This window comes from Eimeria acervulina, genomic scaffold (assembly GCF_000499425.1).
Source record: "Eimeria acervulina Houghton genomic scaffold, Eah_scaff194, whole genome shotgun sequence".
NCBI classification, from domain to species: Eukaryota; Apicomplexa; class Conoidasida; order Eucoccidiorida; family Eimeriidae; genus Eimeria; species Eimeria acervulina.
Genome location: NW_013548801.1, coordinates 20,993 through 46,312, shown reverse-complemented (window position 1 = coordinate 46,312; position 25,320 = coordinate 20,993). Strand labels below are relative to the sequence as shown.

Genomic DNA, 25,320 nt, shown 5'->3' with positions numbered 1-25,320 from the left:
GAACGTGCAACTACGTTAGAAACTTTATTACGTTCCACCCACTGCATGTACTTCGATGAGTGCATCGAAGTACAGAGAAATTGCCCATAAAGAAAAGCCGCTATGTAACGATTCCCGTGAAGTACTCTGAGCCAGTTTTGTCGTATTTCGAACAGTGGATAGTTGGACTTGAGCTCAAAAGCCAAACGCTGTTACTCCTGGACACAGCGCTCGGTATCTAGCAGGTCGTTGCTGACCAACAAAAACTCGCTACATTGCTGAATTATGCAAGCTCTCATCTACACTAAAGCTTGCTGTACTTATTGGGGGCAGCAATGAGCAGTACGGGTAATCTTAGCGGCCTTTTTTCCGTGCATGCGTGCGTAGCTGAGCCCCATTGCCCCCGAAGGGGCTCCATTGCTTTGGCCTTCGTCCACTGCCTTGTATCAGCTTTGCTGTAGGTTTTGTTGAAGTGTGTCACTTGCTGTCTCCCGTTTTCCGTGGTCTCGACTGCCGTGAGAGCGGCAGTCCCCCCCTGTTAGTTCCCGTGTTTGTGTGTTTTAATGAAGAAGAGTCCAGTGGCGGTTTGGGTTGGGTGAAAAACAACCTGCAGTGAATTTATTTTTATAGGACAAGAAGGGCAGAGGGAGCAAGAAGGGAAGGGCGGAGGACGGGGGCCCCAGCAGCGCAGACACGGGGCCCCCCACAGTCCGTGCCCTTCCAAAGATAATTCTTAACACATTGTTTGGTGTTGCGCACCTTCGCACCGTCGTGTCACTGGGCTGGCTTAGTGCCTCCATGCAGCTCCATTTTGGCCCATGGACCGCACGGTTCACGAGGGAACAGAGATGGAAGACAATGCCATCACAGGGGACGCTGCTATGAGGCGGGTGCAGCAGCAGCAGCAACAGCGGCAGCAGCAGATTGTATCGGGCCCAGATCCAAGTGCAGAGGCATGGCAGCTTGAGCTGTACTATTTGCTGGAATCGGTAGAGGCCTGCCAACATCAGTTGGTTCTCCTTGCCGAAGCACATGCTGCCGCAGCCGTTTCTGCTGTTGCGGCACCAGGTGGAGGTACAGTAGTAGCAGGTCCTGCGGCTAGCCCCTCATTGGGGGACTCTAGGGCGCAGGACTTCGCGGTCAGTTGTATTATGCTTCTGTGCACGGACACCGCATCGCCAGCTCAGCGTACGCAGGCAGAGACGTCTTTAGTGGCGTTTCAGGGATCCCCGGGCTACCTCACACTGCTGCTGCAGTGCTATTTGCGCTGTAGAGCGACTGCAACCGCAGCAGCAGCAGTCGCTGCCCAGGGTGCAGCAGCAGCAGCCGACCAGCTGGTGCAGCTCACTGAGAAGCTCCAGCCGCCAATACCCCATGACCCGGAAGCTCCATTTGTTGCTTTGGTTCTGCTTAAGGGAGCACTACAAAGCAGATTTACGGTGAGCAGCAACAGGTGCAGCTCCTCTGACGGTAAAACGAGTCCTGCACTAATCTGCAGGTCCGATGGAACGGCGGCTGCATTCATATGCAGGGGCACCAGGCGTGACTTTGGACGAGTTTGATGCGTATCAACATATTCCAAGTCATTGCTTGTAGATCCCTTCAACAAGCCGCATGGGATTTGTTTCACATGCTTGTGGGTTGCCTGTCCTTTGACTCGCTGTTATGTGTGGTGCTACTCCAGGCACGAGGCACTGATGCTGCTGATGAGGTGCTAAGAGGAGAAGTGGCATTCGTACAGTCTCTGTTGGTCTGTCTGTACAAGGTGGTAGGCGCCCCGCGCTGTTCACGCTTGCTGAAGGTGTATGTGGCGCTGCTGCGGCGCTTGGCGAGGGCTGCAGCAACGACAGCAGCAACAATTGCCACGGCCTCCAGGCTGCAGCAGGTGCTGTCGCAGCAGGCAGTGCAGCAGACCTTAAACAGCTACAGTAGCTGCAGCTCTTCTTGGGGGAGTGTCTTGCCTCTCGGCTGCGCGACACAGCCGCTGCAGCTGCAGCAGGCAGTGCGCGAGGTCGCAGCAACGGATGGTGCGTTGCTGCTGCTGCTTTTCGAGACAACGATTGTGCGACTGCTGAGAGCAGCACAAGCAGATGATGCAGACACTGCGCTTTACGCGTATCTCCTTAAGCAAATCCTGAAGGTGATCACAGCGCAGCAGGAAAAACCTGGCAAGGAAGCTTTGGCCTCCCCTTTCTTTGGCCTCTGTATCTACGCCTGCCTCCCATTACTAACTTAAAATGCTAGGCTCTGGCTATGAACCTGCGTCAACCTGTGAATTTCCTTGTCTCTGTCTCCTCCTGTCCTTCCCGCCCTCTCCCGCCTACACCCACCCCCCCCTCCTCCCCCCCAGACCCTACATGCCGAACCCTTTGCACACCTCGCTGCTTTTTCTTGGACTTTGTTTCTGCATCCTTCCTTATCGCTGCCCACTCCTCTGCACCAGTCTGCCCACCGCCAACCGGCTGCTCCTGTTGCTGCTTTGGCTGCTGATACTTTTGCTGTTGCCGTTGTTGCTTCTGTTTCTGCTACTGCAGGAGCTGGTGACTGTGCGGATTGGCGGGGGGCAGTTGTTTTTCGCCGCATGCAAGTCGGTGTTGCCCTTTCTTAGTCAGCTGGTGGCAGCTCTTGCAGGACGTCTGTTGCCACTGGTCAGAGCCAATGTCCAGCTTTTAGGGGAGCAGCAACTGCTGCACGAGCGACTGGACAAGCAGTTGGAGTATTGCCATGAAGGCGACCCTCAGCAGCAGACTCAACAGCCGCAGCAGCGGCAACAGCAGCCGCAGGGTCCATGCCTGCAGGAAGAAATAGAACGCATGCAGCGCAAAATCTTCGCACACAGCGAAACCTGGGAAGACATGTCAACGGTGAGGCCTTCGCCCATAGCGCCTTCCTCTGGGGCCTCCATCCCCCTCTGCTGCTTGCAGTGCATCCATGCTGTCGCCTGACTGCCGCTGCCGATGGTCCTTTGCCTGCTTCTGCTGCAGCTACTGGCCCACCTTTCGAGCGCGCTGCTCTTGTGCGAGGCTAGGGCAGGCAGGCCCTCGCACGACGTGGGAGACATAACGGCGCTGCAGGGCCTTCATGAGCTGCTTCTGCTGTTGCTGCAGCAGCAGCAGCTATCGGGGGACGGAAGTCGTTGCTCAGCAAGGGCAGCGTTTAAGCTTTTTAAAGTTCTTCTTAGAGGCAAGAAACACCGGCGGCAGTAGCATGCTTTGTAGGGATAACGGCAGCAGCGCTACGATCAGCTGCAGGGGCGCCGCTGCCGCTGCCGGGGCTCCGGGCACTGCTTTTCGGCGCCGTTTATACCCGCGAGCAGGTTCGCGGCTAAGTCGGGGTGAGAGCCGTCCGGTCTGCTGCTAACGCTTGTGCTAATGCTGTTTCTGCTGTTGGTGCTATCGTAGGTTTCTCTGAGGTAGCGGACCGGCAACCGTGGGTGTTTGCAAAGATGGGGGCAGGCTCCATGTCGAAGCTACTGCTAGCGGCCGTCCAGCAAAATAAGGTTCGCTGCTTCTGCTGCTGCTAGGTTTGTGCTTGCTGTTTTTGCGGCTGTCGCGATCACATTTGCTGCTGCTGCTGGGTCATCTGCTTCCGCTCGGTTGGGTGTCTTGGTGTTACCGCTAGTGCTGGTGTATGCACATGGTGCTGCTGCAGTTCTTCAGCCGCTGCAGGATAGGCGAGCCGGAGACGGACTCGCCGTTGCTTTCCCTTCCACTGGAACTGATCGCGAGTGCAGTGAGAGGATCCATGAGCTTCCTGCTGAACATGGGTAGCAGGTCGACGGTGGGGATGGGGAGCCCAGAGGTAGCAGGTGCAGCAGGGTCAGAGCAGGGAGTAACAAAGCTTCTCAGGATTCAAGTAACCGAAGATCTCCGCACCTTCTTTGCGTCTGTCGGGGGGCTGCAGAGCCTCATGCAAGACATTGCCCCTGCTGTTTTCCGGGCAAGCGCCACTGAGGTAAAAGCGCCGCTGCTGCTGGTGTTGCTGCATTTGCTACTGATGACACCACTCCCGGTGGCAACGCCAGTCCATTCGCTGGAGCAGTTTCAATCACCACTCTTCTTGTAGAAAGCACGAAACAGGCTTCGCCGGTTTCACATTCCTGGGGCCACCGTACTTTTGCAGGAGCAGCAGAAGCGCCCACAACAGCAGAAGCGGTGGAGTCTATGGAATTGTATTTTGGGGGAAGACCGTCGCATCTGTTGTTTTACTTCTTTGTTGTTCCCTGAGTGTTTTCCCCATTGTGGCATCGCGCTCCCCACTTTTTCTTTAGGGGCTTCTTGTGTCTGGTGCAGTCCCTGGACTTCCTGTCGCGGCCTGAGGAGCTCTATGGGAGCCTTGGATGCGCGGAAGAGGGGACGAGGCCCCTGCGCGACGCTGCAGTGGCGCTTCTGGAAGATTGGCTTGCGCAGGGGCTGCTGGGGCCGGCCTTCCTACTGCGCACCTTTTTCGCAGCGAGCGCCTCTTTGGAGAAGCTTGCAGCACCGCCAGCAACGGGTGCAGCAGATCGAGCGGCAGCTGCAGCAGCAGCAGGTGCTGCTGCTTCGGCGAGTTCCACCTACCTGGCTCAAGTAGAAGAGGCTGACGGGCTTCTTGCTCTATTGGCTGCGTCGCTGCAGGGGGCCATCCGCGCAAGCATTTTTGAACCGAACCAGCAGGAGCGGGAGCAGGGGCAGCAACGGCCACTCGACCAGCAGCGGCAGATCGCTGCTCAGGTTCTCGGTGCCGAGGGCGCTGCACCGTACGACTCTGCTGTCACGCAGCAGCAGCTGCAGCAGCTGTTGCAGCAGTTCAGTCATCTCTCGCGCCTCTTGCGGTGGCTCATCACTACTGGTCCGTTTGCTGCCGCAGTGGCAGCAGCAGCAGCAAACAAGGACCAGGAAGCAGCAGCCGCTTTTGCCATAGTTGTTGCGCGTTGCTGCGCGGTGTTGAAGCTGCTTTTGCAGATACACTCCGTGATGTCCCTAGCTGACTTCCGGGAGGCCTTGTCCGGCTTGGTGGAGGAGTTGCTTATCTCGCAGCCTCTCATGAAGGTGCTCGTTAGCCATCACGCTGCCTTGCAGCAGCAGAAAGTGGTGCTACAGCAGCAGCATCAACAACACCAGCTGGAGCAGGTGCTAGTACGGCTGCAGGAGACAGAAGCCCTTGTAGAGACCGCCCTCAGAGCTCCACTCTTCGAGGCCGTTACAAACTGCCTGCAAGTTGGGGCATTAAGTGTGGTCAAGGCAATGATCAACCGCAGCTCCGAGCAGCAGGAGTGGCTGGAGCGGGGACAGGGACAACAGGTGCAGCAGGGGCAGCTCAAATTGTCCTATAGGGAGCTGCAGAGGCCGTTTTTGTTACTTTTGTCCCAGGTGAGTACAGGGAACCGATGGTGCTTCTGTTTTTGCTGCTGTTTTAAATGTAAAATATGGGTTCCGTCGGTGCATTTGCATCTGCTGCTGTTGGCCTGGCACGAGAAGTTGCACAAGCAACAGCAACAACAGCACTAACGGCTGCAGAGATGTGTATTTGATGCGTTCGTCGGTTTCAGAGCGACCGCAGCCTCTGGAGCAGCAGGCTGCTAAAGATGCTGCTATTGCTGCAGTCATGCGGCCGCGAGGAGCAACAAGAGCAGCCCTTAGAGGATACCTTCTTTGACTTTTCCGACCTGCCAAACTACGGCGACGTGGCGTATCTCCGCCGCGTCATCATGCAGAGCAGCAGCAACAACAGCAGCAGCACCACCAGCGGGGGGGAGCTGCGGTGGTCTCATGTGTACGAACAGCTACTTCATCAGTTTAAAGCATACAGCAACAATGAGGGACTGCAGCTGCAGCTGCTCACATATTTGCATGGCGCGCTGCTGACAGGACGGCCAGAAGTGTTGCTACATCTTCCACCCGGGATGCTGCCCGTGCCAACCTTGCCCTTGGGGCTGCTAACTGCAGCACTTCAGGTGTCGTTTTCTGTTGCTGCTGCTGTAGTTGTCCTTGTGACTCTAACTGCTGCTGCTCCGGTTGCATCTCTTGACATCTCAAACACTTCTGCTTCCCTTGCAGTCGGTGGGAAAGGCGGCTGCATCTGGGTTTCTTTGTTGGGAGATGCAGCCGCTGGGAGTTGCCCACATACCCGTAAATCTCTTATTAGAGCCTGACCAGTCCTGCACAGTTTGGTGTGCGCAGTGAAGGACCTCAGAGATACAGTGGGGGCTTGTGCGTGGGTTCGAGGTTTCGGGTTTGTGCTGTATGGTGGTTTTGTTTCAGGCGTTCGGATGGGCAGTGGGCTCTGGCCCCAACCCAGGTGGTGAGTAGGCCGTAGTATGCGCCTGCTGCTGGTCTTTTGGTTCTGCATGCATTTCACTTCCGTGTCTTTCCCTGTTTCGCAAACAGCGAAATGTGAATGGCTGTGGGTTGTCTACTTTGCTGCGTTCAAACTTCACTGCAGGCTAGCATTTGTCATCGATTTTCGTGCCCATCTCTTTTGGTCGATTTCACAGTTTATTATTGTGTCTATTGCAGCTCTTTTTCTGCGTGTTTTCTGGTTTGTGTGTGCCATTGCGCGCTCTCACCACCTGCACCCCTTTCTGCTTGTTCACCAGCGTTTCCAGCTTGCTGCCTTTTCATTCTCTGCATGCATTTAAATTTAAAAGCTTCCAGTTTCTTCCTTGCCTCCCCTGATATCTTCTCTAGCGCCACTTCGCCACTTCCCGGACTTCCCGCCCTGGTTCCCGCCTCTTTGTCTGCGCTCCCCATTTTGAGGTTTGCCTCGCTGCAGCATAATATCCACACGATTCTCTCCATCTGTCTGTCTGTCTGTCTGTCTGTCTGGTGTCCACAGCCCCTACAGAGCCGTCGGGGGCACTGCAGCGCTGCGGCTTCCGGATGTTCATTGGAGTCCTCAGAGCGACGGACCCGTTGCGCCACTCGCAGGATGAGGTCCGCCCCTATCCTTCCTCTTCCCATTACGCTGCAGAGACACATATATGCTATCCACGGTTGCCTTTCCTGCTATATTCACCTGGAAGCAGTCAAGCTGTTTACAGCATCCGCCGAGAATAGGCACATGCTGAGCTCTGGGTTGTGTGTGGGCCTGCCCAGTGAGGCAACGCTAAGGCTACTTGAAGAGGGAGAGATGAGCTACGGGGGGATAATAAGCGTCCTGCTCATTATTTTGCTTCTTCCTTGCTGCTGCTGCTGCAGGTGATTCTCTTGCTGCAACTCATACCAGCGGTTGCCGACCAGCGCCTGAAAGTTGCCGAGCCGCAGCGCCCTTTGCTGCTGCTGTGCCTGTTAGAAGCAGCAGCTCTTTGTATCGCTGTAGGTGCGGCTCCGCTGGCGCCTCCCCAAATACGGCAGATGGCGGGTTCTCTCCTGCCGCAGTTATATTCTTCTGCAGAGGCCCGTTTGGTCCAGGTATTCAGGCGATCACTGGCTTTCTGCTGTTGCCTACCTTTGTTTGCCGCTGGCACCTGCAGCTCCAGTTGGACCGTTGTTGCATTTTTTTTGTCAGCGGTTTTCCCCCTGCGGGATCATTGGCTCTTCAGAGTTGTTGGACAGACATCGGCTCCTGCAAACATCAGGGCGCCTAGGCAACTGCCTGTTTGCATTTTCTCGTCTGTCAAGCTGTTTGTAGCGCCCTTCCTGCGTTGTTTTCAGCTGAGATTTCTGCTTGTGCTGCGGTGGTGTTCAGAGCCCTTGTTCGGGTAAAGTGGTGCAGCAGCAGCTGAGGGCATGCACGATGCTGGTTCTGCAGCTGCTGCTGCTGGATCGCGGGGACTGGCCTCTGTTGGAAAGGCTGCTACATCAGGCCTTGGCAGCTACAGCTTTCCGTGGGCTGTTGAACCTGGAGGGAGAGGAAGCGCAGGCAGTCAGCGGCAGCTTTCCTGTGCTTTGCTGCTGGGGCCTGCGGTACCCTCTTGCCTTTGTTGCTGCTGCTACAGCGGCGCTTGCGGCTACTGCAGTAGGGGTGCGGCAGGAGCTCATGGGGTCCTTCATGTTTGCAGCAGAAGAGGTGCAACTCAACGAACTACTCCTAAGGTTTGCTACGGCAATGCTGAACGCCAAACGGTGCGACAGCCTGTGGGACTGTCACTGGGCTTTCTTGTCTGGCCCTCCCTGTGCGTGCATAAATACAGCAACACATATGCGAATACTATTTGTTCATAGGGGAACATATTGTGCAAGTTTTTTATGTGTATACATTTCATGTATATATATATATATATGTATATGTAAACGCACTAATGTCTAACGTGTATATAATGTATGCCTCTGGTATGCAGAGACATAAATTACGTACAAGCGTGTATGCGTTCGCGAGAAAATTCCCTTTTCAGTCTATTATCCTTCTACCGTGTTCTGTCTCTTCGTTTTTGTTTCGGCCTCTACTGATACTCGGTTTCCCCGCTCTGCGTTGGCACTTCAGCGGTCTAGTCCTTTTGCCGCCTTTCCGCGCCTTCACCTTCGTGATTTGCATTTTTTGCGTTCTCGGTTTTCGCTGTCCCCGTCGATGTGCCTTTTTTCTTAGTTGCCTGAACCGGATGAGCGTCTCGCCTGCATTCCCCTTTGCGTTCGTTTTGGGTACTGAGTGTTAGCTTGTCATTTGAATCCTCTTGCTCTGTGGCATCTCTGCGTGCAAGGATTGTCGCATCCTCCATGTCAGTGTTTGAGCGTCTCCGCTCTTTTTCGCCTGCTGCAGGGCCGCTTACTTTCCCCTCGTGGGGGTCTCTTTTGCGGCACTGTCTGTGCGCATCATTTCGCGCGCCCTTTCGTTTGTCCCATCCCTTGCTGCTGCTAGTACCAGCAATGCCTGTACACCCGAGCTGCTGCAGCGGGTCTCAGGATTGCACATGGAACGGTGTGCAACTACTCTCGAGGCCGCTGTCCAGCTCATGGCAGGAGCTGCAGCGACTTTCAACAGCAGCAGCATAAACAGCACACCAGAGCCTTTAGCATCATTTGGGGAGAAGCAGGGAGCTCTAACGGGGGACCCGGGAGCTTTGGTATCTGCGCACTTGGAGAGGCAGCTGCTGTCTCTGAGTGGGGAAGCAGCGTCGAGTGCTGCTGCAGCTGCGGCTGCGTTGCAACAGCCTGCCTGCGCTCCGCCTGAAGTAAGGCGGTGTCTGGCGCTGCTGCATATCAGCCTTAGCGGGACATCCCTAGACAAAGAAGACTGGAAGCAAGGCCTATCTCGTACGCAAACGTATTTGCTGCTGGCACCTCTGCTGCTCGTGCTGCTAGGGGGTTTCTTTCTAATACGAAGCCTTGGCCTTGAGGCTGTGCACATAACCCATCGCTTTCTCGTTTGTTGCTCATGCGTCTGTCTGTCTTGGTTTTCTTTTCCGCAGGACTAGCTGAGGACACAGTTAACACGGCGAGAAATTGTCTCTTCGCGCTACGCTGCGTCTCTTCGGGGGCCCCCCTGGCGTACCCAGGGGGCCTACCTTCAGCGAATTGCACTTTAGGTCCCCCCAATGAAGTTCACCTGGGCGTCCCTACACCAGCCTCTGTTTCGGCCTGGAACAGCTGCTTGAGCACTGAAGAGCGGGAGGCTCTTTCAGTGCGCCTTAACGGTATCTCGCCGGCGTGGCGCGGGTAGCACCAGTAGCGGACTGGGGTCCCATGGTACAGCTGGGACCTTCTTCTTGACGGTCTCTAGCAGTTGCATGCAACAAACGTGGGGAAGGAACATTCCGCAGTGGTTCACTGTGACCTTGTGGCTTTTCCCGGGCGCTTCACGCAGACGAGGTTCACTGTTAACTATACTGTACGTGCGCCAGTGCATGCAGTGTGCACGCACGATGCATGCGTAGGGGGGAAATGGCTGGGAAACGAGCCGAAGGGCTCAGGGTCAGCGAGTCTCTCGAGGCCCCTCGCGGAAAAAAGAGCAAAATCCGAACGAAGTACTAGGTCTCATTTGAAGTACCCTTATCCTAAACCCTCAGCATTAGCCCTTGACTGTGGACCATTCAAATCCCACGCTGGAGGCTGTTGGGGCCTGGTACACAGGTTTAGCGCTGCAATAGCCTTCCTGTGGAGTGAAGTAAATGCGCAAGCTAACAGAGACGACATAGCGGCAGGGACGGGCAGCAACACACCTCTCCCCTCAACACTGGGGCTGAGCGTAGCCTACACTGCAAATATTTTGCCGCTAAGCCCTGGCTAGCCAGCCAGCTAGTCAAATATCTGGCCAGTTTCAGCAGTGGCGGCCAAGCTGCGCAAGAAGGGCTTGGAACATGGGCGTAAGCCAAGTGTACACGTATGCACATTGCTGTACAATCCGCCGCACGCTGCGGTGGCGATACCAGGTGCAAGACGAAGTTCAACGAAAGATATTGACGCACTATTGGTACGGCCCCCTAGAGCCTTTTTACAGCTACAGTGGCTGCTCTCGAGCAGTCCGACGGATCTCGACGGTCCAGCGGACCCTAACGGGCTGGAAGGGCAGAGATGCTGCTCGAATAGCAATACCTAAACATGCAAAATGAAGGCATAAAGCTAGGAGCAGAAGTAGTTGCTCCTCGCGCAGCGGCAAGACACACAGCTGCAGCAGCGGCAGCAGCAGCAGCACAACAGCAGCCCCAGCGCATAGTTTACCATTCGCGACACTCAGCGAGCGAGTGCGAACAACGAGTCACATATAAGGGCGCACAGTTATGAAACTTAACAAGGAGAACAATACAATTCTGAAGCAACGACGGGTGTTAGGGGCCCCGAGCTCTCCAGCCAGGCGCCGTCGGGGCAGGGGCCCTTCGTGGGGCCTTCGGCAGCGGCAAAGCAGCGCATGGGTGCTCTTGTGGCCTCCTTCTGATGTTCATATGACTCCTTTTGCTTACCGCAGTGGCTACAACGGTGGCGTCAGCAAGAGGAGGGCAAACAGCAGCATCACGACGAACAGTGGCTGTGAACGCTTCAACTTCTTCGGGATCCTCATGTGTCGCACAGCTAAGGGTCCCAAAGGTGCCCATAGGTGCCCCTTGCGGCAGCATCTGCCGCTGCTGTGGCGAGGGCCCCTAACTGCTGCTGCGGAGCTGTTGAGCTGCTGCCGAGCCGCACCAATGTAACGGCAGCGGTTACGACGCCAAGCAGCAGCAGTGGTAGGGACAGTAGAGGGAGAGCATGCAGAAGATGCTGCCGAGCTGCGGAGAGAACCCGCAGCCCAGCGGATTCCCGAGCTCCTGCAATTCGTCAGGAGTTGCTGCTGCAGCAACCGCCGGAACAACTCCTGAGGCGATAAAGTTATCTCCTACGGATAAGGCGTGCCCACTTGGTGTAGCAGCAGCAGAAGCAGCAGCAGCAACAGGAGCAGAAGCGTCAGCAGCAGCCAGTCCTTTGCTGTGTGGCGTAGTGGCAGATGGTCTCCCTGCACCTGAAGCAGCTACTAAAGGAGCGCCTGCAGCAGCTACAGCAGCGACAGAAATGACAGCGGCAGCAGGTCAGGGTGAGTCTCTGGCGGAATGTGAAGCAATCGCAGCTGTTTCAGGAGCAGGAGGAGCAGCAACAGCTGATGCAGCTGAGGATACTATATCCTTTGGGGGACCCCTCACGGGATCACTAAAGGGGCCTCTGGACGCAGCCGGGGCTTCTCCTGTGTCGTGCCCTCTCCCTTTAAGCGCAGCAGTGGTGGGCGCCCCCTGGGCTCCCCCTGCGAACATGAATATTTGGCAGTCGCCTTCCCTGTCTCCAGTAGAATCCTTTGTAAAGTCTGGTGAAGACTCGCCGGGGGCTCCTCCTGAAGAGGCCCTGGCCAGGCCGCCTTTTGGGGCCCTGAGAAGCCCCAGTGGAGAAAGTCGAAGGGGCCTGTTGACCGAAGAGGTGCTGGGGGGGCCCTCTGGAGCGACTCGCGATGTCGCGCATGTAGAGACTTCCTGGGGCCCCCATGATGCGGATGCAGCTTCAGGGGCCACGCCTGCGGATGCCCCTAGGGGCTCCTCTAAGGAGTTGCCTGATGAAGGCGTAGGAGAAAGAGTTGCTGGGGGCTCATTTGAAGCTGCGGCAAATGCTTTTTTAGAGTGGTGCAGCTCGGAAGATGCCTCCGGCGCCCGTGGGTATTCTGGGGGCCGCGGTGACGGCTGGGGCACCCGAAGGCAACTCTTCGAAGGGTTGGCAGAAAGGTGTCACCGGCAACAGCTGGAGCTGCAGCAGCAACAGCAGCATGACCAGGTGCTGCTGGAGGAGGAGCAGCAGCATCAGCAACACGGGGAGCAAAACCGGACACAGTCAGATGCCCTGCAGCAGGTGCCGGTGCTGCAGCAACATCTGCCAGTCGTGCAGGTGACGCAACAGCAGCAAGCAACAGGCACACAGCAGGAGCAACAGGAGTTTCTGCAACAGAACGAACAACTGCCTCCGCAGCAGCAGGAAGAAGAGCTGCAGAGGCAGCAACGAGAACAGAACGACCAACGCCAAGACCAGCGGCAGCAGCAGCAGAAGCGTCTCAACAAGCGTCTTTCTCGCGATGTCCGTTGCATGCCATCTCTCGTTGAGGCATTTCTGGTTCTCGGGCCCCAAGCGGCGTGTCCTGTCCTAGACTGCTGCATTGGCCGTTACTGCCAACAACAGCAGGAGCAACAGTGCTGCTGCTGCTGCTGCCAGGCTAGGAGTCAGCAGGGAGAATGCGGCTCCTTTGCTGCCGCTGTTGCTGCTGCTGGTGAAGGTGCTCACGAGGGCTTCGTCTCCGAGCACGCCCTGGGGGAGAGGGAGAAGGAGCAGCCGCAGCAGCAACAGCTACGGCAAGAGCTTCGACGAACGCGGAGCAGCAGCAATGACAACGAGGAGCAGACCAGCGACAGTACGAGCAGCAGCGACAGCATCAGCGATCTGTTACAGCCGCATGTTTGGTGGTGCTGCGCTTGCAAGAGCGCTCCGTGCGTTTTTCCCGAAGGCGCCATCCCGCCAGATGGCAGCCCCTGCACCAGCAGCGACAGCAGCAGAAACAGAAGCAGCTGTGCCAGTTCCCTCTGCGGCTCCAGTAGGGTTCTGAGCTTCTGCAGCCAGTCCCAAAAGCGCCCCGCTTCTATTCCTTCTGTGGTCGCAAGCTCCAATAGCTGCAGCAGCAGTGGCAGCAGCACCAGAAACTTCGCGTTGGTACCGTCAACTAGAAGGTGCAGCAGCGGCTGCCGGACCGAAAAGAATAGAGGCACGAGCAGCAGGAGAGCAAACAGCTGCTTGCTCCCCAATTCCAATTGCAGTCAAGACTTCACGGGCTGCAGCAGCATTAGCAGATGCCCCAGCAGCAGCCGAAGCAGCAGCCGAAACATAAAAAGGGTGCATGCTCCACAGGTTCATGCAACAGGAGCACCAACAGCAGCAGCACGCATCTGTGGGCAACAGTCAATTACAGCAGAGGTGGGTCATGGCAGTAGAAGCTGCTGCTACAAGCACAGCAACTGCTGCTGCTGCAGCAGCAGCTACTGCAGCGGCGGCAGCAGCAGACGTAGTTGCAGCGATGCCGCTTCGCGCTGCCACGATGAGGGATTCATGCGTCGCAGCTCGAGCTGGCCTAGATCACACGGCGGAACTTCAGCTGCTGCTCCTGCAAGGGTTGCTGCTGGTGCAGCAGCAGCGTCAAGAGGCTCACTTACGAATGCAGCAGCAACTTGTACGGCTGCAGTGTCTTCAGCGGTGGCAGCAGATGCACTCGGGGCGCCTTCACGAACTCAAGAACCTGTCGAAAAGCCAAACCGCCGCTCACCTGCTGTAATTCGTTGCCGAGTCCGTGGCGTCTGCTCCTGCGGTGGCGGAAGCAGCATCAGCAGCAGTAATTGCTGCAGAGAAACCCCAAGCGACCCACAGCGCCGTTGCAAGTGCAGCTACACCCCGAGCTTCGATGTGGCGGTCACGCGCAAAGGCAAGCCGAAGGTCCTTCCCGTCCTGGAGACATCACCAACATCAGTGGCAGCAGCAGATCCAGCAGCAACAGCAGGGAGCCCAAACAAATCGACAGGAACGGAGACAGGGGATGCAGGAGAAAGGCCAGCAACACCAGATTCAGGACCAGAAAGTCATGATGAAAGCTGCGGTAACATCTCGTGGCTACCGCCAGAGGTGCCTCCTGCAGCAGAGCTGTTCTGCTTCCCTCACGGGACGGCGAAAATGCTGCCTCTCAGTAGCGGCTGCCTCTGTACCCTTCTCAAGAAGCCTCCGCAGCAGAAGGAACAGCAGCAAGAAGACGTTGCAGCACGGTCATGTACATCTCCTTGGCAATCGTACTTGCCACATGCTTTGAGGAAGCTGCTGTCTGCAGGTGTGTGCAAACCAGCAGCAGCGACACCAGCAACTTCCCCATCCATCTTGGAGGCACCGCCGGAAGCATCCCCTCAAATGTTTCCAGAGCCAGCAGCAACATTTGCGGCCGCAGCACCAGCAGCAGCACCAGCGGCAGCGCCAGCAGCAGCACCAACATCATCACTAACAGGAGCGCCAGAGGCACCAGCAGCAACGCGGGCTCCACCATGCATTTGCCAGTGGGGTGGCTGCGCGTGCGCTTCTTTGCTGAGAGTTCATTCTCCCTCATCTTTCGTTTTCGTCCTGACAGATATTCAGGGCCGGAGACTCTATGGGCACTGTCTTCGCTTCTTCGAGCTTGTTAGCTTCCGGGTGCCCACTAGCCGCAGCAACACGGTCAGCAACCGCACAAGTCCAACCATTTCTGCAGAGGGAGACACTGCGACAGATGAAGTGGCGTCAGGCAGGGAACAAGAAACAGGCAAGATAGATCAGGAGGAACAGGCTGCAGGCACAGCAGAGGCAGCATCTGACCGCTGCCGCAGTGAGCCGCCCCTGGCTTATGTGGAAAGGGCGTTCTGTGTTTTGTCTGAGCTCCCTTTTTTCGGGGTTTTCCATGAGTGGTTGTGGAGTACGTACACCTCATACGCTGCTCTCTGTCAGGCCACTGCATGCAGCTCCAGCGGTCACATCGTACTGCAAAAGCAGCAGCAACTGCAGCAACGAGTGTTACTCCCCTCACCACTGTTATATCTGCAGCAACAAGCCACAAGGCTGGTGGAGGAGACGCCAGCTCCAGTAGCAGCCCGCATATGGGAGGTGTTCCCGCTCCAACAGGTTCAAATGCGCTGTGAAAGCAGCAGCAGTAGCAAGTGCGATTTCAGTTCCGATGAGAGCAGCAACAGCTCCAGCAACATCTGTAGCACCAACAAGCTCCAAGTTTCCGTTTCCATAGAATGCACGCGCTCCCTACACTTCGCGCTGCCGCCGCCGGGAAGCTTGCCGCTGTTGCAGGTGAGCCTCCACTACTGCACCGGCTTGTGGAGCTCCTCATGCATCCGTTGCAACAATACTTGATGCAGGTGTTGGTGCTGCAGTGTTTGTTGCGGCATGGGTTGCTGCTTCGTTGGAAGGAATGATAGTTATGGTATATTTTGAGTTGAGCTTTGTGCTGCAGCTACCTCTGGTGAATCTTCTGAAGACCTATCCCCTGGAGTTGGTGTTACTGTTGTTCTTGCTGCTGCTGTGCGAAAAGCAGATCGTGCTGCTCTCTTCGTCTGTGAACCGCCTAAGCCTGCTGCCTTGTGCTCTCACGGGTCAGCTGCACCAGGCGTATTTCTAACAGTAGCAGCAGGGAGCGTAGAAAGTGTGTGGCGTGAGGCATTCGTTCTGCTGTAAAGCCAAGAAACACTGGCGGGTCTTGCTGATGCCCCAGCGGTGTCAGTAGAGGTCTCAATAGCGAAAATAGCGGCAACGGAATTGTGGCAACTGTCCAGGCAGAATCCTTAGTGTGCTGCCTCTAGACGCATCTGCAAGGGGATGCATACTGCGCTGCTTTTGCTTCTTTTGTGTCGGGGTGTATGTGCAGCTCTGATGTACCCCCTACAGTACTCCCAGGTATTCGTCCCGTTGCTTCCGGCCTCGCTCGCGCATTTCGTATCGATGCCACTTCCCTTCTGCGTCGGTTTCTTGACGCCGCCGCAGCAGCGGCAGCAGCAGGGGATTCCAGTCGAACAACAGCCACAAGGGAAGAACAGTAGCATCAGCAGCAGCCACAGGAAACGCGGCGGCATCCCCAGAGGAAGGGCAGCCCCTCCCGCAGTCTACGTGTGCACTGCTCCTGATTTTGCCGCAGCAGCAACAACTGCAGCAGTAGCACCAGCAGGAACAGTCTCAAGCAGCAGCAGCAGCAACACCCACAATAACTGCACGAACACCATTTCTGGCAATATGCTGTACGCCATTAACCTATTCTCTCACGCTTTGGACACTTTCCCTCTCGGTTAGTTCAACCAACTTCGCTGTTTCTGCCGCAGCTGTCGTGGTCGCCGTTGCTGCACTTTCAGCACAAACAGCTGAAGCACCGGCTGCTGCAGTTTCAGGTGTTGCTGATAAAACGCATGCAGATGTTGCTGCTGCTGCTACGTGCCTTGATTGAGCAGCTCGGGGCGATGCCAGCAGTCAGTCCTCGAAGGCAATCTTCTTGGGTGTTGTTTTTCCTGTGGCGTTGCTGCTGCTGTAGGGGTTTATCTTGTAGACTTGGACAGCTGCTCTTTCTCTCTGTCGCATGTTGCCCTTGCGGCGGCAGCTGGGGACCCACAGCAGCGCGATTCCCTGGACCCTTTAGCAGTAGCGGCGGCGAAAGCAGCAGCAGCCGAAGCGGGGGCAGCAGCAGCAGCGCCTGGTACGGTTGCTTGGGGATTGCCTCCTCTGCCAGATATGATGCTAGGGAAGCTTGTTGCGAGCCTTGTGCCACTGCTGTGCAAAGATGAAATTGAGGCCGCTGCAGCGGCAGCTGCAGCGGCAGCAATCGTAGATGGGAACCTGACCAGCCAGCAGCGGAAGATGCTGCAGCGCCACCAGCAGAAGCAGCACAAGAAGCGGCGGCAACAGCAGCAGCAGCAGATCCCTTCATTTCTCCCCTCTAACTGGCTCGTGCTGCGGGAGGATGTAACTTGTGCTATCACAGAAGAGGCAGCCGCGTACAGTGCGCGGCTTGCTGCTGCTGCTGCTGCTGAACTAGGCAGTCTCAGCAACAAAACTGTAGGAGGCACAACACTGCAGCCTCAGCAAGGCGTGGCCAGGGGTGACCCTCTGCAGCTGCTGCACACAAGCAGCCGAAGTCAGCAGCAACAGCAGCAGTTCCTTAGCCCGCAAGCATGTGGCCAGAGCAGCACCAGCTTCGGTGGCGCTGCAGCATCAGGCGCCACAGGGGCAGCAACTGCTGGGAGCAGCAGGAGCGGCAACACCAATGCTAGTGTGAGAGCGGGACCCAACCGTTCTCATAGTGGGGCCCTTCTGTCTGTCTTTCGCTTCTTGAACCTCTTGCCTCCTGGCAAGACAGACCAGCAGCAAGTCCAGCAACGAGAGCTGCAGCATCTACCGCAGCCTGCAAAGCTCCAACTCCAGCAGCAGCAGCAGCATAGGAGAGACAATTGGCTATGGCGGCTGTGGGGGCAACGCTCTTCAGCTTCCGGAGCAGACATGACAGACGCAGCGGCAGCAGCTTCAGCAGCAGCAGCAGCTTCAGCTGCGGCAACTGTCGCTGCTGCCGCGGGTGCTACCGTTGGTGCTGCAGAGACACCACCATCGCTCCGTGGGGCGCAGCCTGCACATGTCCGCTACTCGTCCGTTCCCGTCGGAGCTCACGCTGCAGCTGCCGCTGCTGGTGCTTCGTCGTGGATGCGGGAGAAGCAACAGCAGCAGCGACAGCAGCAGCAGCAACAGGAACAAGAAGAGGAGCACCAACGGCAGCAAAATGCGGAGCATCCGCCGCCCGAGAAGCCCGAACTCCCGTCGCCTTCTCCTGATTTGTCCGTCTCACCTACACAAGCAGCAGAAACAAGCGGAGCAGAGTGTTTAGGTGCTGTTGCAGCGTCTAAAGCTTACTACTGTCAACAGCAGCAGCCGGCGCTGCAGGAGCAGGTACAGGAGCAGTTGTCACTGCTGGAGCAAGTGCAACCGCAGTTATCCACGAGCACAGGCAACCGCGGAAGGAAAGGGATGTCACTGTTGTTCCAGCGGCAATGCCGAAGCAGCAGCGAGGTTTTTGAACGCAGTAGAACGTGGGTCAAAGCAAAGAGACCCTCTGCAGCAGCATCAAGGGGTATTACTCCGGCGCCCACAGAAGCAGCAGCAGCAGCGGCGGAAGCAGCAGCAGTCTCAAGGGGTGGTGACAGAGACGGGTCGTGGGGCCTAGGCAATGCGATTTCTTCAGCTCCAGCTACCTTTGTTGCTCCCGCAGGAGGGCAGGACGGAGCTGCTGCTGTTGCTGCTGCAGCAACGGAACCTAGCACTAACTTGCTGCCTGTTTGGCGCGAGTTTTCTGGCGTTTCGTTTGAGTCTTCTGAAGAGGGAGACGCTTTGAACTTACCTGTTGTTTACCCAAGCAGTCTGGACGCAGCGCTTCCCACTGCTTCTGCTGCTGCTGATGCACCCTGCAGCGGCAACGTTGGAGGCCAAAGCGGTGCAGAGGGCGAGTTTATTTGTGAGGCTGACGCTGCAGAGGAAGCAGCAAAGGCAGCAGAAGCCGAAGCAGTGAAGGCAGCAGCAGCAGCAGCTGCTGCTGCTGCTGCTTCTCGTATGACTGCCTTGCAGCAGGCAAGCACTGTGTGTGGACAGACCCACATTGATCCTCTAGATGGGGCAGAAAACCCTCTTTTCGTCTTGCGTGAGTGGAGCTCTACTTTGGCCGTTGGCGGTTGCTGCCAGCAGCAGCCAGAGGAGGTACAGCAGCAACATATGCAGCAGAAGCAGGCGAATACAGTAGCTGATGCAATACTTCGGGAGGTCTTTCTTCGGTTCTTTGTTGACTTGCTGCGGGGCTGCACCATTATCACCAGATCGCGGTATGACGGTTCCCAGGGGTATCTTTTCCGGGGCCCCTTAAGAGGCAAGGAGACCCCTGGAAACGGCGGGAGGCTGAGAGGGCAGGGAGCTTCAACGGATGGTGGCCCCTTGCTGCAAGAAATCTGCAGCACCCAAGCATTTGCGAGCTTTTTGCAGGTACAAGATGAAGCACGAGCTGTAGAATTTGCTAGCAGCTCTTCAGAAAGGGTTGGCCCGCTCCTGACTGGTACAGATACACCACAGGAAGAACCAGTTTCCCTCTCCCGAGATCCGAATGCAAGAGCCGTCAGTCCCCGCTCGCTGCGGGCAGCCAGGAAAGCAGCGGCTACTGCCTCTCTCTACTGCAAACCATTCTGGGTCTTGGAAGCCGAAGGCAACCGCCACAGGACCAACAGCAGCAGCAGCTGCAGCAGCGGCGTCCACCTCGCAGCAACACCAGGGCCCCCTGGTGCAGCAGGAAAAGCAGATGCTCTTCTGCAACACGAGCGCCAGACTGCTGGCAGTATCGCTTCCCAGCAACAACGGGGGTCATGCGTCCCTTGGGGCGTCAAGTATACTGTTCCAGTCAGGCCCTACGCTGCAACTGTCACTGCTGTCTGCAACAGCAACAGCAGCAACACTCACCGCGTCAGAGGCGAAGATATGGCCATACTGCTGCGGCCTAGATGGCCCCTTTCTTGGCCGTCTGCTTCCTTAAGGACTGCAAGGAAGAACGTCTCATCCAAATATGCCCAGTGCTCCAGAATAAGCAAGAGCACCAGCAGCAACCACAGCGCCAGGAACAGTGACAGTGAATGCAATGCGTAAGGGGCGAACCCCATTGCTTCCAATGGGTCTGCACTATCCCATCTTGCTTCATGGTGCAACAGAAATAACGACAGCAGCGGCATGTGGCGTTTGCGGTTGTGGGTATTCAGGACCTGGGGGCCCCTGCAGTAGTCGCTATTCATTCGGTGCTACCTGTTTGTTAAACAGCAACCGCCACTGTAGCAGGAATCGCAGTAGTATCGACAGCAGTAGCAGCAGAGGGGTAGTAGAAGCAACAGCCGTAGATATTGCATTTCGCGACACATTTTTCAGTTCCATACGAGGAAATAACCCTGATGAAATTTTCCTTCGGCGACTGCCTCTCTTGCGTTACAGTCAAGTTTACAAAAGAGCCTGGAGTGTTAGTTCCCTGCTGTTTTTGTTTCTGCGCCTGAGGACAATCACCTACTAAGAATGCTCATTGAAGTGTGGATATGTGAAATGCGCTCCTTTATTGTTGCTATTGGTTGCATGTACGCGCATTTGTATTGTCAATTTCCCCCGTATGCGTATCGTACACATGCATACGTTGTACGAATGAATGCATTACATTTCTACAGCACGCCCAGTGTACATCTGTTTTGTATGGATAATAGGAAAAGAGACTGCTTCCTCCGACGCCGGAAATGCAAGCCAAGGGTATCCCTGTGCGTTATGATTCCCGCGCATATGCTTGTTGTGTAGTATGTGGTTGATTATCGTATAGGTATTGTCTGCATTTCGCTAGACCTGTGCATACGCTAGCAGGTAACGCAGTGCAAGAACACATCAGCAGAATATGGCCGGCTGAACACGAACCAAAAAAGCAGCTACGTGCCACAGAATGTGAGCGTCCAGTTCACCGCAGTATATCCACCCTCCTTTGAAACGGAAGCACGCGAATGTCTCGACGACGAGGGTTTCGATCCCTCTACCTCTCTAATGCTAAGAGAGCGCTCTACCATTTGATCTAGACGTCCCTTAGGGAGCGTCTCTTTCCTCATTCTGCAATGCAGCTGGCCTTGCTGGATATCACCACACTGCAGCAAAACCTGAGGACTCAGAACATGAATGTTGCAGCATTCTTCACAAGCGCTGCTCCTCTACCTTCCCGCAGCTCAGGTGCGTTCCGAGAAATGTTCGCGCTTGAATACTAGGGCATACGCAGACGCGTCTGCTGACCTAGCAGTTGAAGACGGACTTTGCCAAAGGCCCACTCCCAGTTGCACACCGTACGGGGCCATCGGTGGCATTCCTCATTTGTTCACCTCTATACTAAAAGGTCCCCAGTACAATTCTGCTGCGATAAATACTAGCTTTGGTTTCGATGCGGCGACACTGGCGGAAGATGAGCAGCTAAAAGAAGCCTAACTCACAACCTACCGCAAGACGTGATAGAAACAACGCACCGCCTGCGAAAAGCATGTGCCTCGGCTAAACAAGTAACCTTGGTGAATCTGTAGATTTCATTTTTTGCTAAAACGAGCACTCAAGAGCATCAGTTCTTTTCGGTCGCTGAAGTTGTAGCTCCGGCAGCAGCGCAAGTTGCTGCTGCTGTCGTTGCGCAAAGTAGCAGATGAGCTGCCTGCAGTGTTTCCATGTTGGGCGTAGTCATTCTTCTCTAGGTCTCTAAATAGGCCCCCTTTTCGATGCTCCTTTTAACAGTAAGGTCTGTAATACCTAGAGGAAGAGCAGACAGAAAAAGAAGCAGCTCAGGGGAGCTCCCCTCATCGCAACACTTGGTTCTGCCACGGGAGCGGCAGCAGTAGCATCAAGATAGGCGGGAGGGGGGAGGAGGGGCCGCAGTAGTAGCCCCTACATCGTTCGCCTTTTTTTGTTACACTTATTTGAACTCACAAAGGGTCTCTTTCTTTACAGCTTCTCTCGCCTGGGCTTCTAGCTCGCCATCCGTTAGTCCATCCACGGTCGTCGTTCCGGCTGTCTGCGGCGTTTCCGTTTCATATTGGCACCTCTCCCCCTTTTTCTCATATAATTTGAGCTGTTATTATTATAATATACCTCCAGCCTCCCATCTGTCTTTGCTCGCTCCGGGCGTGCCACCGGGCAGTTCCTGGGGCCCCTTCGCCAGCAGGGGCCCCGTTCCATTGCCGGGACGCTTTCAGTGCAAATCGGCAATTGCAAAGAGTAGCCAAAGAGGGAGAGCAACCCTGAAGCTGCTTCATTGCCCCCCGTTGCCCAAGGCTCTACCGGAAGGCAGTGGTCCTGAGGCCAGGCAGCTGGAGTTTCAAAGCAGTATCGCCAGCAGCACAAAAAGCAGCAGTCTTTGTGGCTGGAGAGACAACAGCAACAGTCCGAGGCGATACAGGCAGAGGTAACAGCGACTAATTGAGGAGCTCCTTCATCGACAGCTACAGCAGGCTGCTGCGGCCGAATGAACGTGTGCTGCTGGGACCCCGCCTCGCCTGCAACAGCCGCAGCAGTATACCACATATAATTACAAGCAGGAGGAGAAAAGGGACGAGCAGTAGCTGCTGAAAATGGGGTTCAGTTCCGCGTCCGCGGCTGAGATGGGCCTCAGCAAGACCGAGTATGAAGACGCGGTCAATCTTGAAAAGCTCTACTTTCTTGCCAACAGCCACGATCAGTGCGCACTATGCGGCAGAGGGGTAATCTGCTGCTGTTGGTGCTGCTCTTTTGCTGCTGCTGTTGCGGCCAGTGCTTTGGTGCTGATGCTGCTGTTGTGTTTCGACAGGTGCTTGACGTCGTTGCGCTGGCTCGCTTTGCGCCTGTCGGCTTTGTCGCTTTGATGGTATTTGGTGCAATATCTCTTCGGAAGGCGAGGGTTTGTGGAGTTTCTGCTTTTTGCGATGCTGAGCAGGGCGTGAGCTCTGTGGACCTGCAGCGTTATGAGTTTCTATGCAACGGCTGCAGCGCGGGAAAGGCCTCCGCCAAGAAAATTGGGACGGACCGCTTCACTGCGTTCGAAGTGCAGAAATTGCTCAACAAGTTTGGGTGAGAGGCACGGAGATACCGCTCGAGGTGCTGCTTGCGTTTGTGTATTTCTGTCTGCTGGCGCCGCGCGTACAACGGAGGGTTTCGGCTTTTGCCTGTTGAATGGCAGTCAGGGTGTCCGCTTGGTTGTTGCATTTAGTGCAGAGATTCCTACTTTAAAATATAATATATTGAGGTGTGGATGTGGGGCTTTGCGCAGCGGCAACAGCACCAGCAGCACGCGGGACAGCGGCAGCAGCCGCGCCCCCCGAAGCTCGTCGTCCCGAGCTCCGGAGAGGAGAAGGCGCCACGGTAGAGGACACTCGAGGAGGAGAGACTCACCTTCCCCCTCCAGTGAATCCCCGGACTCTAGCGATGTAGGCTATAGCTACGCAGCATGTGCTGCTGCTCCTCTCGTTGCAGCAGCTCCTATAGCTGGTGCGGCTGCTGCTATCTTTGCTTCTTTGGAGGCAAAGTATGCATGTGCAGCATCAGAGCACACACTGTGCATCTCCCCCTCCCGTTGTCATCTGTATGCTCGGGCTCAAATGCACACTCTTCAGACGAGCACACTGGCACATAGAAACACAAACACAGACACACACTAAGACACGCAAAACACACACACACACACACACACACACACACACACACACACACACACACACACACACACACAAGCACAAACGCAAACACGCACAAACACAAACAAGCAAACAAACGGTGGGCTGTGGAGGTTGTAGAGAGTTGTCTGGACCTACATATTACATGTAACGCTGTCTGTGCTTATCCATATCGACTCCACATGTTCCTGCTTTCGAGAGATGCACACACTGAGGGCACTGGCTGCTGGGCCCTCTGCGTTTTGTTTGACTGTGTCAGGACTCTCCTCCAAGGTCTTCTTGGGCCTCGTCGAGATCCCGCGGAAATCGTGGAGACAAAAGCAGCAGCAGGCGCAAAGGCGCCCCTCAGGAGGACTTCGTTGCGACCGGCTGGCCACAGCCCAGTAGCAACGTGTGGACGGGGGCTCCGGACACCAGGGCCCATCAGGGGGGCCTCCACCAAACCACGCTCCCTGGTATGGGGGGCCTTGCAGGTATGGGTCTGGCTGCCGTGCCACACGCGCAGCAGCAACAACCGCAGCAGCAACAGCCGAACACTATGTGGAGGCAGGGACAAACCCCGCAAGGCCTCCTGACCCCCAACATGCAGCAAATGCAAATGCCCCAGCAAGGAGCCACAGTTGGCTCTTTCATAGACACCTCCCAGCAACAGTGGAGAGCCTGTGGGGGGCCACAGCCGCAGCAGCATATGCAGCAGCTACACTCGTTGCCACAGATGCAGCAGTCCCTGCAGCAGCCCAGTAATTCCTTGTTTGGGATGCAGCCGCAGCAGCCGCAGCAGCAACCGTTCGGAATGGGAGGTTCCATGGGCCGTCCTCCGCAGATGATGATGCAGCAGCAGCAGCCACAGCCGAACCTAGTGCTACAGCAGCACCAGCAGCCAAGCCCATTGATGCAGATGCAGCAGGTGCAGCAGGCACAGCAGCAGCGCAACCCCTTCGCCAGCATGCGTGGTCCCCAGCAACCAGCTGCAAGGCCTTCGAACCCATTTGCCTCACTGCAGGGGTCTCACTATGGAGGGAGCCCTTTTCAGCAACAGCCGCAGCTGCAGCAGCCGCTGCAGCAGACAGTGGGCATACAGCAGGCGTACCGTCCCCCAGGAGTACAGCAGCAGACGTCACCGTTTGGGGCTCCTATGGGGGCCCCAAGTGGTGGGGTCCCCATGGGGGGAGGCCCTCTGAGCACTCCGGCGAGAGCTCCCGTTGCTTCGACGAATCCCTTTGCCTCGATGAGCCAAGCCAAGTGGGCCTTAGTTTAGACCGTGTAAAACAGTCGGCTCCGTGTTCCCTTTCGAGTAAAGCTTGTGCCTGCAAGCTTCCACTGTCCGTCAGCCTCTCGCGTCCGTGCTGCTGTGGCGCTGTGGCGTATTGCCCCCCTCCTGTATGTTCACGTCTCCGTGCCCCGGGTTGGAATCTGGAGTTGCATGCTTTGGGGGTTCGGCGTGGCTGTACTTCGCATTCGTTTTGCTCTTGATGAACTGATCCCTGTCATGCGGAGCATGCTTACGTTGTGAAACTTGTGTTGCTATTTAAATGATGCTGCCTCTTCTGTCCCACTCGTCCTTACCATGCCATTCACTGCATGCATCTTTCGTGTGTGTGGCGCAGCGGATGGGCAGGGACTGGGGGCCCATCCTTCACTGCAAATACGTTCAACTCAACAATCTGGTGAGGGCCCCCTTCAAGGGTGAGGCCCCTTAGGCGTAGCTGCGCACCTGCCACTATAGCAGATGAGGTGGCGCTCCAACAGATGCTACTGCGTCTGCAACAACAGCAGTTTTTGCAGTATGTGCAGCTGCTGCAGAAGGAGCTGTGCTGCAGACAAACTATATTGCACAAACTGGGGTTTAGCAAACTAAATGCGAGAGCCTTTCCGTTCTTTTTTGGGGCGGTATGTAGGAACCTGCAGCTCGGAATCAGTTGCTGCTGCGTAGACTGAAGCAGCAGCGAGCGACAGCAGCAATGCTGCCACAGAATTTGGACCAGTTTCTTGCACCAGCATAACCACTCCATGTATTTATCCGCTTGCTTCGCTATCCGATTTTACAAGAGGCGCGTCACCATGCGCAAGGGGAAGTTTCCAGAAGCGAACATGATCCCTTCAAGAGGGCCGGTTTTGGGGCTGCTGTTGCTGCAGGTGCTGGCGGGTACTCCCCTGATTGTCAGGGGAGTACTCCCCACATCCGATACTATCAGAGGCACATCAGC

The 25,320-nt window shown here is 56.1% G+C and overlaps 3 protein-coding genes across 3 annotated transcripts; all 3 read left to right on the top strand.

Moving 5' to 3' along the window:
• Positions 1-797: 797 nt before the first annotated feature.
• On the top strand, positions 798-9,555 carry EAH_00024620 (hypothetical protein, conserved; the record flags this gene model as incomplete). Its single annotated transcript, XM_013393015.1, has 13 exons — positions 798-1,418; positions 1,664-2,119; positions 2,514-2,843; positions 2,964-3,111; positions 3,381-3,478; positions 3,601-3,933; positions 4,272-5,330; positions 5,510-5,733; positions 6,222-6,261; positions 7,158-7,370; positions 7,648-8,024; positions 8,656-9,149; positions 9,305-9,555. The coding sequence occupies 13 exons, from the start codon at positions 798-800 to the stop codon at positions 9,553-9,555; spliced, it is 4,644 nt and encodes a 1,547-aa protein (XP_013248469.1).
• Positions 9,556-11,084: 1,529 nt separating this feature from the next.
• On the top strand, positions 11,085-19,691 carry EAH_00024610 (hypothetical protein; the record flags this gene model as incomplete). Its single annotated transcript, XM_013393014.1, has 5 exons — positions 11,085-15,197; positions 15,477-15,558; positions 15,772-16,185; positions 16,426-19,555; positions 19,670-19,691. 5 exons carry the CDS (start codon positions 11,085-11,087, stop codon positions 19,689-19,691), a joined length of 7,761 nt encoding a protein of 2,586 aa, XP_013248468.1.
• Positions 19,692-22,066: 2,375 nt separating this feature from the next.
• EAH_00024600 (major ampullate spidroin 2, putative) lies at positions 22,067-24,371 on the top strand (the record flags this gene model as incomplete). The annotated part of the gene is made up of 4 exons (XM_013393013.1): positions 22,067-22,165; positions 22,252-22,511; positions 22,711-22,867; positions 23,373-24,371. 4 exons carry the CDS (start codon positions 22,067-22,069, stop codon positions 24,369-24,371), a joined length of 1,515 nt encoding a protein of 504 aa, XP_013248467.1.
• Between the last annotated feature and the right edge of the window lie 949 nt (positions 24,372-25,320).